Source organism: Eucalyptus grandis, chromosome 6 (assembly GCF_016545825.1).
Source record: "Eucalyptus grandis isolate ANBG69807.140 chromosome 6, ASM1654582v1, whole genome shotgun sequence".
NCBI lineage: Eukaryota > Viridiplantae > Streptophyta > Magnoliopsida > Myrtales > Myrtaceae > Eucalyptus > Eucalyptus grandis.
The window spans coordinates 3147257-3162360 of record NC_052617.1 but is presented as its reverse complement, the minus strand read 5'-3'; the positions used below and the strand labels follow the sequence as shown (position 1 = coordinate 3162360).

General features: G+C 44.2%; 3 protein-coding genes across 3 annotated transcripts; 2 read left to right on the top strand and 1 right to left on the bottom strand.

The window, feature by feature from the left end:
* Positions 1-422: 422 nt before the first annotated feature.
* Positions 423-5265, top strand: LOC104447826. Its single transcript, XM_010061556.3, has 5 exons — positions 423-787; positions 1083-1197; positions 1333-1968; positions 2073-2250; positions 4716-5265. The coding sequence occupies exons 1-5, from the start codon at positions 711-713 to the stop codon at positions 4739-4741; spliced, it is 1032 nt and encodes a 343-aa protein (XP_010059858.2). The 5' UTR covers positions 423-710; the 3' UTR covers positions 4742-5265.
* A 1692-nt stretch (positions 5266-6957) lies between these two features.
* LOC104447828 (cytochrome b5) lies at positions 6958-12787 on the bottom strand. Its single transcript, XM_010061557.3, is given in 7 exon segments — positions 6958-7435; positions 7680-7733; positions 8625-8628; positions 10441-10594; positions 10714-10746; positions 11953-11997; positions 12164-12787. Coding segments are annotated over 7 exon segments (684 nt in total). The 5' UTR covers positions 12204-12787; the 3' UTR covers positions 6958-7081.
* A 285-nt stretch (positions 12788-13072) lies between these two features.
* On the top strand, positions 13073-14725 carry LOC104447829 (3-oxo-Delta(4,5)-steroid 5-beta-reductase). Its single transcript, XM_010061558.3, has 2 exons — positions 13073-13301; positions 13405-14725. The coding sequence occupies exons 1-2, from the start codon at positions 13263-13265 to the stop codon at positions 14542-14544; spliced, it is 1179 nt and encodes a 392-aa protein (XP_010059860.1). The 5' UTR covers positions 13073-13262; the 3' UTR covers positions 14545-14725.
* The last annotated feature ends 379 nt before the right edge of the window (positions 14726-15104 follow it).

Genomic DNA, 15104 nt, shown 5'->3' with positions numbered 1-15104 from the left:
CGTTGACCATTATCCTGGATTAAGCTGCCTCCCGGTCGGGGAACGACGGCCGGACGCCAAATTTGACCGCCAAGGAATTAAAGAGAGAGAGAAAAGCCACTCCAAACGCTTCTACTGCCAAAGCGGAAGTCCGAGCGGACGGCTTTGACTCGGTCCGCCGCCTCCACCCGGCGTGTCTCGTCCGCGTGGGGAGGCCTCTGCCACCACATCGAATATCTGGGCCAAAAAAAAGGAATTATTACGTCAGCAGGCCTGATAATTACCCAGTTGAATATATTATCAAATTATCATATAAATGGATTAAAAAAAAAGGGAGAAAATAATTGCTCGTTGAAAACACATGAGGAAATAAAATAAATAAATCACGCGGCTGCACGGCGATGGGTGCCCTTCATTTCACGCGTTCAAATTAAGTAAATCCATATATTTAGAATCCGTGCGCTTTTGTCTCTCCCTCCATCTCCGCCACCCCCTCCCCTCCTCCCTTTCTCTCTCCTCTGGATCCCAATTTCTGTAAATTTTTCTCTTGAATTCCGCAAATCAACATCTGGGTTTGGTGATCCGCTCGATTGACGTTGAAGCGAGGCCGGCGGATTGAGGAAAAGATTCTACTTTTTTTTTATCAATTTGGGGTTTCGATTTGTTCTTCCCTTTTTCGGGGAGGCTCGGGGCGGGATTCGGTGTTTTTCGCGGTTCGTTTTCCCTCCGAGATGGCGTCGAGTTTCGATCGGTGGGAGAAGGATCCCTTCTTCTCCGCCGCCGAGGAAGTCCAGGAATCGGCCGACAGGTGCGTCCCTGTGACGTCGGATCCTCATTTCGAGCCCCGCGATTAGTTGCGATCTGGTGTCTGATTTTCCGGTTCTTAATTATTGCTTCGAAACTCTTGAATGAACTAGATTAGTGCGTTCAGCAGGACCGGTTTCGGCCTAATTCGCATGAAATCCCAGGCTTCGTCTTTTGGGACTTTGTTCGCAAAATGCTGTTGATCGCCTCAGTTTTTTCCTTTTTTTGTTTTGTGGGTTTTGTTTGGTAGCTTTTGGCTTTATTTCGTGTTGAGAATGTCTGTTTATATGGTTTTGAAGGATGCAATCGACGTATCGAACGTGGATCCATGCGCAAAAGAACTCCTCGGCTGCGTGGAATCTGGAGGAGCTCCGGCGGGACCTCCATACCGCTTTGGGCACTACCCAGTGGCAGGTCATTTTCTCTGCATAGCTGTGATTGCGCTTTCTTGACGGGCAGGTTTTGTCTGCAGTTTGGTGAGGGTCGGAAAAATTGTTTTTTGATGTAAATGCTGATGTGTCGGACTTGTTAATTGGTTTTTGGATGCAGTTGGAGGAGTTTGAACGAGCAGTGCAGTCAAGTTATGGCAATAGTTCGACTGACGACGCGAGGGACAGGCACCATGATTTCATTGTTGCCATCAATGACCAGATTTCGAAGATTCATAACTCATTGCAGGAATCTGCCCTTTCAGATGGCAATACAGCGCCGTCTTGGGTGCGTTTGGATGAGCAAGAGTGCAATGACTTTGCGTTGTTTCTCTCTGGATCATCGGCATTTGAAGCGTCAAGCGCCGTGTCGGACCATGTTAGGGACAATGAAGAATATAAAGAGTTGCAGAAAGAGTCCCCGCCCGAGTTTTCGAAGAATTCATGCCCATCAACTGAGTGGAGTTCAATGGATGCCCGAGAGGAGAAGTCATATGGGCATAGAAGAGCAGCCAGTGCAAGCGCTGACATCAGTGCTTGGAATATTGCTATAGCTGGAGATGCTTACCCACAGAATTCCTCCAATGGGCATTCCGTGTTACCTCCACGCAAGGTACCAAGTGTTTCAGGGTTCCTAAATTCGATGGGCTCTGTCTCCAAGTTGAAGTGGTCTAAAAATGGCTTTAGGAAGTGGAAAGTGACGGATTCTCACCAAGAAGACGATACTGCATTGCTGGAACCAGCTCAGCTAGAGAGAGTGAGTTTTGAACTCTTTTCTGTGCGTTTTTAGTTTATCTTCTATTTGGCATGCTTTGATTTTGGTGTCATGGTTGAATAAATATGTGTATTTGTTCTAAAAAGGGGGTACATGCATGCTATGAACGGAGTAAGAGTTGCCTGGATGATGATTGTTATCACAAGCAACTTTATGGATGGTCTGGAGCTATCCAAAGGCAGCTCCAGAGGTCTCAGTATCAGATGCAATACAGCCGACCTGCTCAATTGGCCTTTTCAACTATTCTACTTCTCTGCTTGATTGGTGAGTTGGCTCCACTTTTGGTGATACTTTTTATGACTGGACTCCCGTTTGTGTCTTTATGTATGGGTCCGAAATTTATTAGGGTCACTTATAGAATAGATTTGCCATTGCTGAATTTGTCCAACAGTTTATTTAGTGGCTTTGTTCCCTTGAAATGACTGGAAGTTGCTATGATATGAAGACGTTTTACTTTTGGACACTTTGTGCAACTTCTTTAACATGAGAATTGCCTGATGTGAATGGAACTTCTAGCTTTTTGTGTGTTTTCTTTTTGCTTAATGCTGGCCGGATAACAGCAGTTTTCTTTAATGTCAAGTTCTTAAACATGAGAATTGTCAGATATTAATGTGACAATTTTCTACTTTTCCTCCTCCTTCATGCTGACCAGATAACTGCAGTTTTCTTAAACTATATTCATGTAGATTCGAAAGTATGTTCATGGCAGAGAACAAGCAGATTCATTCCAATTGGTTGACAAGTCATAGTTTTTAGATTGCTTTATTTGTCATTATTTTGAGGGCTCTGTCACACAGCTGCTAAAATTTTTCAAACATGTCAAATGTGGACTTAGATCTTGAGCTTTTGCACAAAATTGCATGTTTGCAACAAATTAATTGGAGGATAAGCCCTATCAAACAAAATAATTTGGTATGGCTTTCTCCTGAACCAAACCAAACCGAATTACTGTCATCAATTGAATTGTGCTCACCTGAATTGATTTGGTTTGGTTTGGCTTTGCAAACTGTATGTTTGTTGAATTTAACAACTGATGTGTTTGCGTACCTTTATCTTCGACATGTATAGGTTCATTTAATTTCATATTTCTGAATTATTGCCATTATATCCTAAATAAATACAAGTAAAAAAGAGATTAGTAATTGATTATTTATTTTGTCATATATAAGAACTTAGCAAAGCCTAGAAACTTGAAACTTTTACCTTGAATAGACCAACGTATAATATTAAACAAAGTCTTCATAGATTGTATGTTTTATGCTTCTGATTGATTGTTATTCTTCAAAGATGCATTAAACACAGTCCTATTAAAGAAGCAATTCGAAGGGCATATTTGGATTGATTTGTAAGTTATGAAATGCAATCCATTTTGCATATCGTTTTTGAATAATTCCAGGTATGCTGAGGCTGGTCTATTAAATTAATGTACTAAGCGATAAGGTGGATTGTAACTGGGCCTTTAAAGAAGTGGGCCATATTTAACCTTCAGTTAAGATTTGTCACATCAATTAGTATACAGGTCTCTATATACATAGCATTATCAGCAGTATCTGTAGAACTATAAAAGCAACTCTTGTTGACAAACCTTTTTAATTAGACGACTCAACCTTATAAACTAATCTAGGATCTTATGATGCAATAATAGAAATTATGGCTATAAAAGAATAGGAAGTTCATTGATATTGTTTTTATTTTCAGTGGTGGAGTTCTTTTATTCTTGCTATAGTGTTTTGAACTTTGAAGCCTAGAGTTTGAAGGAAACAAACCAAATAAGAGAAATCACCAGGGTTGACTGTCAAATAGATGATCAATGGGTGGGCAGCCACTGTGCCTGCGGAGGCCCAATCGGCCCGATTGGCAATATGGGCGAGATTGGGCAAAGGACACTTAAGTTGGTACTGGGCTCAGCCCACCCATTGATATGGTCTACTATCTAATGCTATGCTGCAGTACCTTATGTTCTTTCAATATTATCACGTCAACTTGCTGTTGTATATTTCCAATTACTTTGATCCAACACTTCATTACGTATTTTAGTTCTTACCTGGCAATTTTATGGAGGCATATTCTTTCTTTTTTAAGGTTTTCTTCTTCTTTTCTTGAGTGTGCATGTGTGTGTTGCGAAGAAGGGACTGCCTAGGGTCGTGTCATCTGTTATTTTATCCAGTTTTCTCAGTGCTGAAGAACGATGAGTGTGAATGAGAAAAGGAAAAAAGGTACAATAATTATCAAAATTCATGATTAAATTGTTAAGATTTTGAATTTTCCTCTCTTGCTGGAAAAATTTTCTCAACTCAGTTTTAGTTCAGAGATTACAAAAATAAAAGTTTTTCAAGGGTTTTCACTCGATAAAGCAAATATGATAGTGAAATTATGCAGATTATTTTACCTGATGTTATACTGATGACTATGAGTGCATGTGCATTCTCTCAAGGGTTGAGCATGGGAAAGTCATGTCATGTCGAACGTCTGCAGATTGATTATAATTTTCTTTGAGGTCAATTTGTCTATTTTCCTCATAGGGTTCTTTGAAATTGTTAAGAAACATTCCAGTGTAGACATCAAATATTCTGATACTAGGCAAACCTGAGAACTGGATAAATGACAACTGTCTGAGTTCACTTGACATGTCACTAGTTATTCATATTGCATGGTAATGGTCTTTACCTTTTGAGGGGAATAATTGTTATATGCTTTCTGACGCCTAATTCTGTCTATGCTCTATGCAGTTTTACTCATTTTGCGTGCAATCTAAGGCGGAGGCATAATTATGGTTTAATTTCTTTATTTCGGCGTGGACGTCCTTGTTAGAATGGTCAGGACTAGTTGCAGATTATTTATGTCAGCAGTGGATGATGTAAAAGACAAGATGCTTCTTGGATTTTCCATTTCCTTCCAAGTGGATATTTATGTCCCACCTGACAAGTTTCTAGTCCGTGGTAGCGCATTAGATGCCCCTGCAGGCTTACTCCTGTGAGCAACCTCCAGTCCAGTCCGATCACCGAGCATGTTGCACAGTCTCTACAACGATTGAGAAAGTTTTTGAGTTTTGCCACAGAGAATGTAAATTCTAGCAAGAGTAACAGAATGTTACGATTAGAAAGTGTTGTATCCTGGGATATTGTGGCGTTCTGACTTGGGAAAGCGTATCCTGTTGTTTCTAATTCTCTGGGTAGATTTTGTGGCTTTGTTATTGTAAGCTGTACAGTAATCTAATGTTATCATTTAGCCATTTTAAGCCTGAATTTCGCCGCTTATTGTCAACCGGGTTATGCAAAATGCGAATTTAGAATAGAGACGAACCCCTACCGTGAAAACTGGAAGGAGCCAATGGGTTGTCTCGAGGACTCTCAGTCTTGCGTTTCAAGATGGGAGGTAAGTCCTCCAGAAGCAGATTGGACATCGAACTCTGGGCGACGAAGGTTATGCTGAATGTTAGAAGGTTCACAGGTGTGGGACGATTACCATTTGAGTGGAATATCACCCAACCGGTGGTACACCAAGACAGCCTACTATTGACTAAAGAGTTGTTTAGGAGTCCAATGTGAAGGATAACCTGGGTCAGAAGAGACGGAAGATGTAGCCAAAAGAAGTGCTTCATTCCAGCAACCAAAAACTGGGTTTTCCATTCTGTATTGTTTTGCTTCCTCTATTATTTGATGTTAATAACATTGAATGAGACTGAAAATGTCACGGACCGTCGTATTGGGTCCACCTTTTTCTGAATTCACTGGCATTTAGTGAATGAAATCATTGATTTTTCCATGATATTTCTTTTCTTGTATGGGGAAGTTTATCCTGTTGGGATAAATAAAGTCAATCATGTTACGAAGCGTATATTTAATTTTTTATTTCATGCTCTTTTAATTAAAATCGGGTGTTGATCCCACCATCTTCTCATACTTGAGCTTTATTCATCGGCAGCGACATGTGGGTTTTTTTTTTTTTTTGGTTGGTTCATGTGGTAGGTATATCACGTGCACAAGACCTACCTTACACAATGAAAGGACAAAAGACAGTCGAAAGGGTCGCTGAATTTGGGCTTCAATTTGTCCCGAGCTTCAAGTAGAGTTAGAAATGAACAAAAAATGGTAGAGAATCAAATACGCAATAAAAAGAGGAACTTATGCTTTCACTTCTTGATTTTTTTGCCATCACATAACTAGTTTGATCTCTTTTAAAGAACGAGGACTCTCAATTAACGTTACAAATTGCGTAAACATGGCGCTTTCTTACATTGAATCCTAAACTTATCTAAACCCCAAATTAAAATTATTATGATTTAGACGGGTCGAGCGCCCGATCCAGACGGGTCCATAGGCACTGCCATTCATGATGCATGAAGCATATAATCCGTCACTGCCATTCATGATGCATGAAGCATATAATCCGCCAGCTTTTAAGGCAATTTTAGTCCTCTGATGGGGGAAACTCCTCTTCCCCATTTCTCCCGAATCTGTAAAGAGCTAATTTCCTAAAAGATCCTAAACTTTATGTCTAGTTTCATTTTTTTATCTTAAAAAAATGTCAAAATTTCGGTTTAATTCCAATTTTGCCTGATATTTTCTTTTGTTTTAGAAAAAATTTCAATTTTTAGGTCCAATCCCAAATTTACCCCATTTTTAAAAAAAAAGAAAATCATCAATTTTTACTCTAATCTTAAATTTGTCCCCGTTAGCCCTTTGTGTAAAAATCGTAGATGGTCATCCTTAATTTTTATATCCTAAGACGGTTTTATTTTAAAGATAATTTTCTATGTTGTCTAGCTGATATGTATTTATTATCGATGTGGAAATGCCACGTTAAGTTAAGACTGGACCACAGAGTAGATTTGAGATTATATATTAAAAGTTGGATATATATATATATATATATATATATATATATATATTATATATATATATATTTCTTTAGACAAAATAAAATTCGGGGCGATGTTTACATGATATTCTACTTAGGCTTTGAACGACGTTCTTTTTCAAACCGGCGGGGTTTTGCCACTCTTTTATTCCCGAAAAGCAACGCCAAATTACAGGAAACACAGAGTTCAGAGTCGGACTGAGAATTTTGGACAAATTGAAAACTGGTCTCGGAATCACGCGTGGCTCGCGACGACGGTGACGTATCTGTAGGCGAAGTAGGATCCGGCGACCAGGAGAGGGACGACGAACTCGGCAAGGGCGGCGTACTTTTGAGCCGGGCCATCCTTCACGATGAAAGCGCTCATGCCGTCCTTCTTGGCGTCTCTCAGGGCAGCAGACTTGTCGGCATCCTGGTCCTGGACGGTGTGGCCTTCCAGGACACCCACCTGGTACTTCAAGAGCATGCCCTGCGCCGCTTTGCTGTGGCCGATGTCCGCGAAAGCCTTGCTCGCATCTTGCCCTGCCAACTCCAACAGCACCTCCTCTCCTCCTGGATGTTCCTCCAGAAAGCTCGTCACATTAAGCACCTGTTGAAAGATGAACACATGGGATTGATACAGGATGAGTCCGCGAAAATTTCGAACAGCAAACCCGAAACTTTGGTGCTTGGTAAAAAGATTCCAAAGCTCTTTCGACCTAAATCCTGTCTGTGGCTCAATGTCCAGAGCTGTTCTACAAAGTTTTTTTTTTTTTCCAAAATCCATTCATAGAGACATTGTCGTGGTGGAGGAACTCGATGGATGAGATATGATGAATTACGACAGGAATTACCCGGCCGTTGATGACGAACCAGCAATCCTTCCTGGACTTGTGCTGGGCGACTTGCTTGAGGGTGAAGACTCTTTTCTCAGCCATCTCCTGTAACTCCAGGTCCTGAGAGAAAGATGGGAGTTCAGAGCAAAGGTGTACTGCGCTCAAAGGACGAGGCTCAAGGTAATTTGTAAGACTTTCGTGGGAGGGTAGTTGGCACGTGAATGTTCGCTGAGAAGAAGTAGTTGCCTCGCTTTCTATGACCAAACTGTCGGAAATCATCGTGGATCATCTCCCTAGCAGGTAGCTACTTTCCCAGGCGACACTCCCACAGATTGACGATGACGTCTTCCTAATGAACGGATGACACGGCTGCGCTATACTGGCGAGGAATACGCGATCATGAAAGAACAATTATCTAGAGACTACCTTAATGATATTTTAATCACCCATTACTATCCTAGTGGTTAATAAACTAATGAAACAAAAAGCACGTTGGTGAAGTGCAGAAGTATGAACGGTTTGCAGCAAAAAAATGGGAAAACAAAGCAAACGCAATTTAACACGGCGGTCCACTATTGATCACAACCTGCAACGAGCTTGAGTGTCGAGAGTGATCAAAGCCGATGAAAAATTTTGCAGACAGAACCATAGCTTGACGAGTCATCGAAGAAGCAAGATATAATTCAGAAGAACGGCTAAAAATCTGAACAACGTATGAACAAAGATTTTGCCACAGCACATCGAACCTGCTTTAGCCCAGTTCTCTGTGTGTGGTGAATCCAGACACTGAAACACAAGGAATGATTCGCAGTCTTTTATAGCCGATCTTCGGATAAAGAAGCTACTATCGTTCCCAACATTTTTAGCAGGGATAATAAACGCGTATCTGCTCCCTTAACTGCGACGATCTCATGTCGATTGTAACGGCAGTAGAGACCCCACAACCAACACAACAACCACAACTGGTCTCTCCGAGCACAAAGCTCCTCTGTCCTGGGGACCTTGTCCTCATGTTTAGGTTTCTTTTCCACAGATATATAAGTGAACTTAACGTGATGAAAACCCACGAACGGCGGTTGTGCTTCAATAGCAGTTCTATGCAACCGTCGGGTGCCTCCTATACATCACGCGAAGTGGATATATCCATTACCTTTGCAATTTCACGAATGCAATCTATGAATACTTGGGTTTGAGCGCTTACCAGACAACAAGGGTGCGTTTGGCTGGCACCTATTTCTTTTTTTTGTTCCTAGGAACAGAAACGCGCGTTTGGTGCGTTCTTTCCTTTTTGTTCTTTTGTTCCCAGGAACAAAAAAGAAACAAACAAAACTTAGAACACTTTTTATTTTTTTTTTTTTCTTCTTATTTTCTTTCTTTTTTTCTTTCGCCGGTTCTGCCGGCCCGGCCATGGCCGGCGACGGGCCGACGCCTCGGCCGGCGAGCCTCGCCCCCAGACCCAGGCGAGGCTCGCCCCCGGCCGAGGGCCCGGCCTCGCCTTGGCCGGGCAAGATGTCGGCGCGTCGGGGGCGAGCTCGAGCTCGCCCACCCAAGGCGAGGCCGACCTCGCCCGGCCGCGAGCCTCGCCGTGCTCGGGCGAGGCCGACCCCTCGCCGAGCCTCGCGTGCCTAGGCGAGGCCGCCGCCCTCATCGGCCGGTCGCCGCCATGGCGAGGCCGCGACCACCAAAAAAGAAAAAAAAAAGAAAAAGGAAAAAGAAAAAAAAAAAAAAGGAAAAAAATAGAAAAAAAAAAAAAAAAAAAAAAATAAATAAAAAATTATACAAATTTACCAAACGTGTTTCTATTTATTTTTTGTTCCTAACAAGTTTACCAAACGCGTTTTTGTTCAGAAATTGTTCCCGAGGAACGAAACATTTTTTTTTTTTTATTTCTGTTCCTAGAACAATTTTTAAACAAACGCAAACAAACGCACCCCAAGTTGCCCACATACACAGTAGTAGAACAGTCTGACACTAACGTAACTTAACGACTCGGCAGAGAGGTTAAGAGGACCGCTTCACTTTGGACAGTAAAAGAACTTCCCCGGCTAAGAATTCGACTGCAATAATCGCAAACAATCAACCAGGAGAGAAAGTATAACAGGCTGTGCTTCGCAGCGCTTTCATCAAGAAATAACGTTTCTATTGCAGCGTAGCCAAGAATGCATTTGCTATTCCCTGATCGGACTGAGAGGATGAACTAAAAAATGACGTGCACTTGCCTTTCACCGACACTTCTTCCAGAGAATTCCAGGACAAGCACATCCAGCACTAGAATGCTTCTTGATTTTCTGCCAGAATCTCTTATCATGAAAGAAGGGCTCTTCCATCTGTTGAGTTAGGCACTTTTTACTAATTAACCATCTACTGCACTGCCTAACCTTTATCAGGGTGAGGATGGGGAAAAACAATCTCTCGATGGGGATAAAGTCCATTCACTGATCCTAAGTGGGAGGTTGTAGTACAACAAGTTTCCAATAATTCGACATCTCGCGAAGATGCTTTTCAGTTCACTGAGACCATGCAAAAGCATCCCTACAATGTATACATTTTCTCACTTACAATGAGTTTCCTGGATTAGAAATGAAGACCACACAAAAAAGGAGTTATCGGCCTTTTGTATGATTAAAATGGAGAATCCAAGAGCTCTTTCAGTTGCACAAACTTGCCAGATTCATACGAAATAGTGTCCTGTACTAGGGTAAAGAGCACATACAATGGGATTTTGCAGAGCATGTGAAATACGCAGAAACGGCAAGTACTCCAAAGCATGAACTCTCACAACTATTTGGTTAAATCTTTGGACTCCTTTTTGGCAGCTTGATCCTTGCCTGAGAATTCTATGCCTTGGAATGTTAATGTGGATGACCGATACTGACTTCCAAAGGCAGTGCCAAATCCCCATCCAAGGCCTAATCCGACTCCACAGCCTCCACCTTTGAATGGGCATGCGAATAAAAGGCCAACGTAATTAGCTTGACAATAGCCAACATTTTCAACCTGTGAACAATTAATTAAAAGCATAATACTACTTGTAAGTTTTCCTAAAATTTACCTGCACCAAGGCCCAGGAAGTTTAACGGCATGCCTGCATCAAACAATGTATATAACAATGTAAGAAATGTCTTCATCGCACCTAAACAACTATCATTTGCACACCTACATCATATCTGAAATGGAAGCTCAGACACCCCCGTCTCTAAGATATATCAGCGATTCATGTCATGTACTCTAAGTGGATTTCAGCACAAAACCTATAAAAGCAAAGCATGGCAGATATTGCTAAGCATCTCCAATGAAACAGAACTCGAAAATAGAAGGTCCACAATTCCCAAACAGAACAATGAAAAACTTTAGTGTTAGGCATGATATAGCAGAAAGAAAGCCCTTGCTTGCATTATACTAGAGTTTTTCAACTCTAACTTATAACCATGCATTTCTTTACTTATTCTTCCTAATAGGCAAATCACAATCCACGAGAGTTGATTCACCAGCAAATGAGAGAACTGAATTGTTAATATGGTTATTTGAAGCCAGATAAAGCATTGCCATATGAGAGTGCTCTCTAAGAGAGAAGTTCAAGTGCTGTATCCACATGAGACAGCAGTTGATGATAAAGTCCAGTTAATTTGGTTGTGATCTACCTGAGCTTAACTTGATTTTTTCAGACAAATAAACCGCAGAACATGAGATTTAGAGTAGACAATTCAACATACAGTAAGCTGACACCACATCATTTTTCTCCATTTATTATGGATGAAAAGGACATAATTGCCATGCGCAAGATATAAACTTTATAGCTTATGTTTTCCGTAATTTTTCACATTCACAATTGCTTCCCTCGAGCAGCGTTGATCATAAAGCGTGAACACATAACAACAGAAATCAAAGCAGAAAGATCAAAATGGAAGCAAGACATGCTCCAGAGATTAGCAGTGGAAGCTTCTTCATCATGTCCTGTGGAGGCCACAGGAGGTGTTCAGTCCCTTCTGGAGCTAGTTGCCAGCTCGATGACTTCGCCTCCTGGCATACGTGAGATTGCTAGCATTGCATCTCCACCATGCCGAACAAAACTAACAAATCGAAGAGTATCATCTTCGAAAGAAAGTTGATACCGATGCAATAATTACAGGGAGAGCATTCGATTGAAAACAAAAGTAACCCAAAAAATTTTACGAGCTAAGGCATTCAAATTGTCTACAGAGAAAAACCCACATTTCCTGGGTGTAACCCACATGATCAATAGCACAATCAAAGAACTGAATTGCATCAAAAATCAACTTCAGAAGCAGACCTCCAAAACCCCATCCGACGCCGAACCCGCACCCGACTCCGAACCCTGAGAAGGAAAAAGGAAACCCACAAAAAATCATACACCTAAGCAACACGAAAGCCATTCGTCTATCAGATAGACGATCGCTTCTGCCCATCCGATAAAAGGAGAAGCTTTCACGGAAGCAGAGGGCGGAAAACAAAGATTCGGGCAAATCTACAGTTCCACGTACCGAATCCGACCCCAACTCCATTGAAGTTCGTGAGCACCATCGCCGCTCGTTCCAACGCTGTCTAAGAAAAGCTACGACGCGAGCTGGGATCAGAGCGCCACCGCCGACGCGGTGGTGGTGGGGGGTTTGCGGTTACCATCTCGCACGCCGTGGGCTCATGGGCCTAGAACTCACGCAAGAACATTGGGCCGACAGCAAAGTCGAAACGTGAACAGAGGAACCGCACAACCTATTCCATGTCAACCTCAGTTAGTCATACGAAAAGGGCAAATCCAGCCAAACCGTCCCTGATATTCAAAATCTAATCAAAGCAGTGAGGCCCCCCGACTCCCGTTATCGACACACACGATTTTCACCAACGAAAACCATCGGGAGGAGCAGGTGCGCTGCTTGTTCATCCACGTTTTAAACGATTCCTCCAGCCAGAAGGGTCGAGAAGGAAAAGGACCCATTTGATCAGCAATCATGGATCGGCCAATCAACGCCGAAAGGGTGCAGAAAGGGGCAAACTTGACCCCCTCGACATGCTAAACACGTCCCGATACAGACAGAGAGGAGGAGGAGGAGGAGAAGGGGAGGGTGGACTCGAGGTGGAGAGGATATTGCTAGAGAGATTTGACAAGTCCGCCAACCAAACTTGCGATTTGCCTTGAAAACTTTATTTAGGCCTTTAGCTGACAAAGCAAGATAGCGACGACATCCTCATGTTGGCTGGCTCGAGATATGCTTGATCACCGAAGCAGACCTAGCCAAAAAAAACAATGAATTTCAGGATAGGTCCGGACCGACCTACCCCTCGTGGTTTCGCTTTCGCCGCGGGTGAAAACGGTCGCGTTGAAAACTCGTATCGAAGGAAGGGACCCCAAAATTCACGCACGCAAAAGAAAAGGGATGAATATAATAAGCCCGCTCGAGTCCGACACGCATCGCGTCGACACCATTTTGGATCGGGTCGAGACCGACTGGTAGCTTCCGTTCTTTATCTACTGGCCCTTTGCCCCCCTTACCGTCTATCAATCTTCTTCCCCAGAATAACCGTTCATTCCACCCCTCTCCCTCTCTCTCTAGCGAATCAATCTGCCCGAAGAAGGGAGCCAAGATGAGCTGGTGGTGGGCCGGAGCTATTGGCGCCGCAAAGGTGAGATCTTTCTCCTTCCCGAACGATGTTCACGGGGCGTGAATTCGAGAATTCGATCGAGTTTTGACCTCGTCTCGTGATCTTGTTGTTGGGTTTTCTGCAGAAGAGGATCGATGAGGAGGAAGCGCCCAAGGGCTTCCAGAGCGTGGGGCTGATCCTGGGGGTCACCGGGATCGTGGGCAACAGCCTGGCCGAGATCCTGCCGCTCGCCGACACCCCCGGCGGGCCCTGGAAGGTCTACGGCGTGGCCCGCCGCCCCCGCCCGGCGTGGAACGCCGACCACCCCATCGAGTACATCCAGTGCGACCTCGCCGACGAGGCGGACGCCCAGGCCAAGCTCTCCCCCCTCACCGACGTCACCCACGTGTTCTACGTCACCTGGGCCAACCTCTCGTCGGAGGAGGAGAACTGCCGCGTCAACGGCGCCATGTTCCGGAACGCCCTCCAGGCGCTCGTCCCCAACGCCCCCAACCTCCGCCACGTCTGCCTCCAGACGGGGACCAAGCACTACCTCGGCCCCTTCGAGGCCTACGGCAAGGTCACCCCGCACGACCCGCCGTTCACGGAGGACCTCCCCCGGCTCGACGCCCCCAACTTCTATTACACTCTGGAGGACATTCTCTTCGAGGAGACCGCGAAGAAGGACGACGTCTCCTGGTCCGTCCACCGCCCTCCCGTCATCTTCGGCTTCTCCCCCTACAGCCTCATGAACATCATCGGCTCCCTCTGCGCCTACGCCGCCATCTGCAAGCACGAGGGCGTCCCGCTCATGTTCCCGGGGACCAAGGAGGCCTGGGACTGCTACTCCGCCGCGGGCGACGCCGACCTCATCGCCGAGCAGCATATCTGGGCGGCAGTCGACCCCTACGCCCGGAACGAGGCCTTCAACTGCAGCAACGGCGACGTGTTCAAGTGGAAGCACTTCTGGAAGGTGCTGGCGGAGCAGTTCGGGATCGAGGAGTACGGGTTCGACGAGGGCGGGCCGCGGCTTCGGCTGACGGAGGCGATGAAGGGGAAGGAGAAGGTGTGGGAGGAGATCGTGAGGGAGAACCAACTGCAGGAGACCAAGCTGGAGGAAGTCGGGCTGTGGTGGTTCGTAGACTTGATGTTCGACGGGCCGGCGTTGCTGGACAGCATGAACAAGAGTAAGGAGCACGGCTTCCTCGGGTTCAGGAACTCCAAGAACTCCTTCCTGTCCTGGATCGACAAGGTGAAGGGTTACAAGATCGTGCCCGGAAATTGAAGTGATGATATCGATAACGTTTGTGTTGTAGTGAAGTGAATTCCTGATTTGTTCCTTGTTTTTTTGGGTACTCTTATTGAAGATTGTATCTGTGGACAGATTGTGCCGGGGTCAGACGATGTTCCGAAGTAAGGTCTAATAAATTGAAGCTGAAGCTATGCATTTTCCTGTATTGACTTTGTTCTCGATGTTGTGGTGTTTCTGCACAGATTCTGAGCCAAGGCTTGATCTCGAACTCATTCAGGCTCGGGGTCAAATGGCGCCCTGTGCTATCTGCTGTGCTTATTTTGGCTAAAAGCTGTTCCTTGCTAGAACTAGAAGAAGGTTATCTTGTGAGTTGAATTTCCTCTTATTTGGTTGATAAAGGGAGGAAGTTTCTCAAGGAGGCTTTCTGGAGGATGTAGGCATTCATCGCGGCGTTCATCGCCAAAACAAGCGTTTGGCATGACAGTGAGTGCATTCCTCTATGCAAATGCTACCAAGCATTGGCAATGTCACGATGGGACAATATCTTCTCAGACACTTAAAACGAAGACTCTGTCAAGTGCTAGACATGTAAC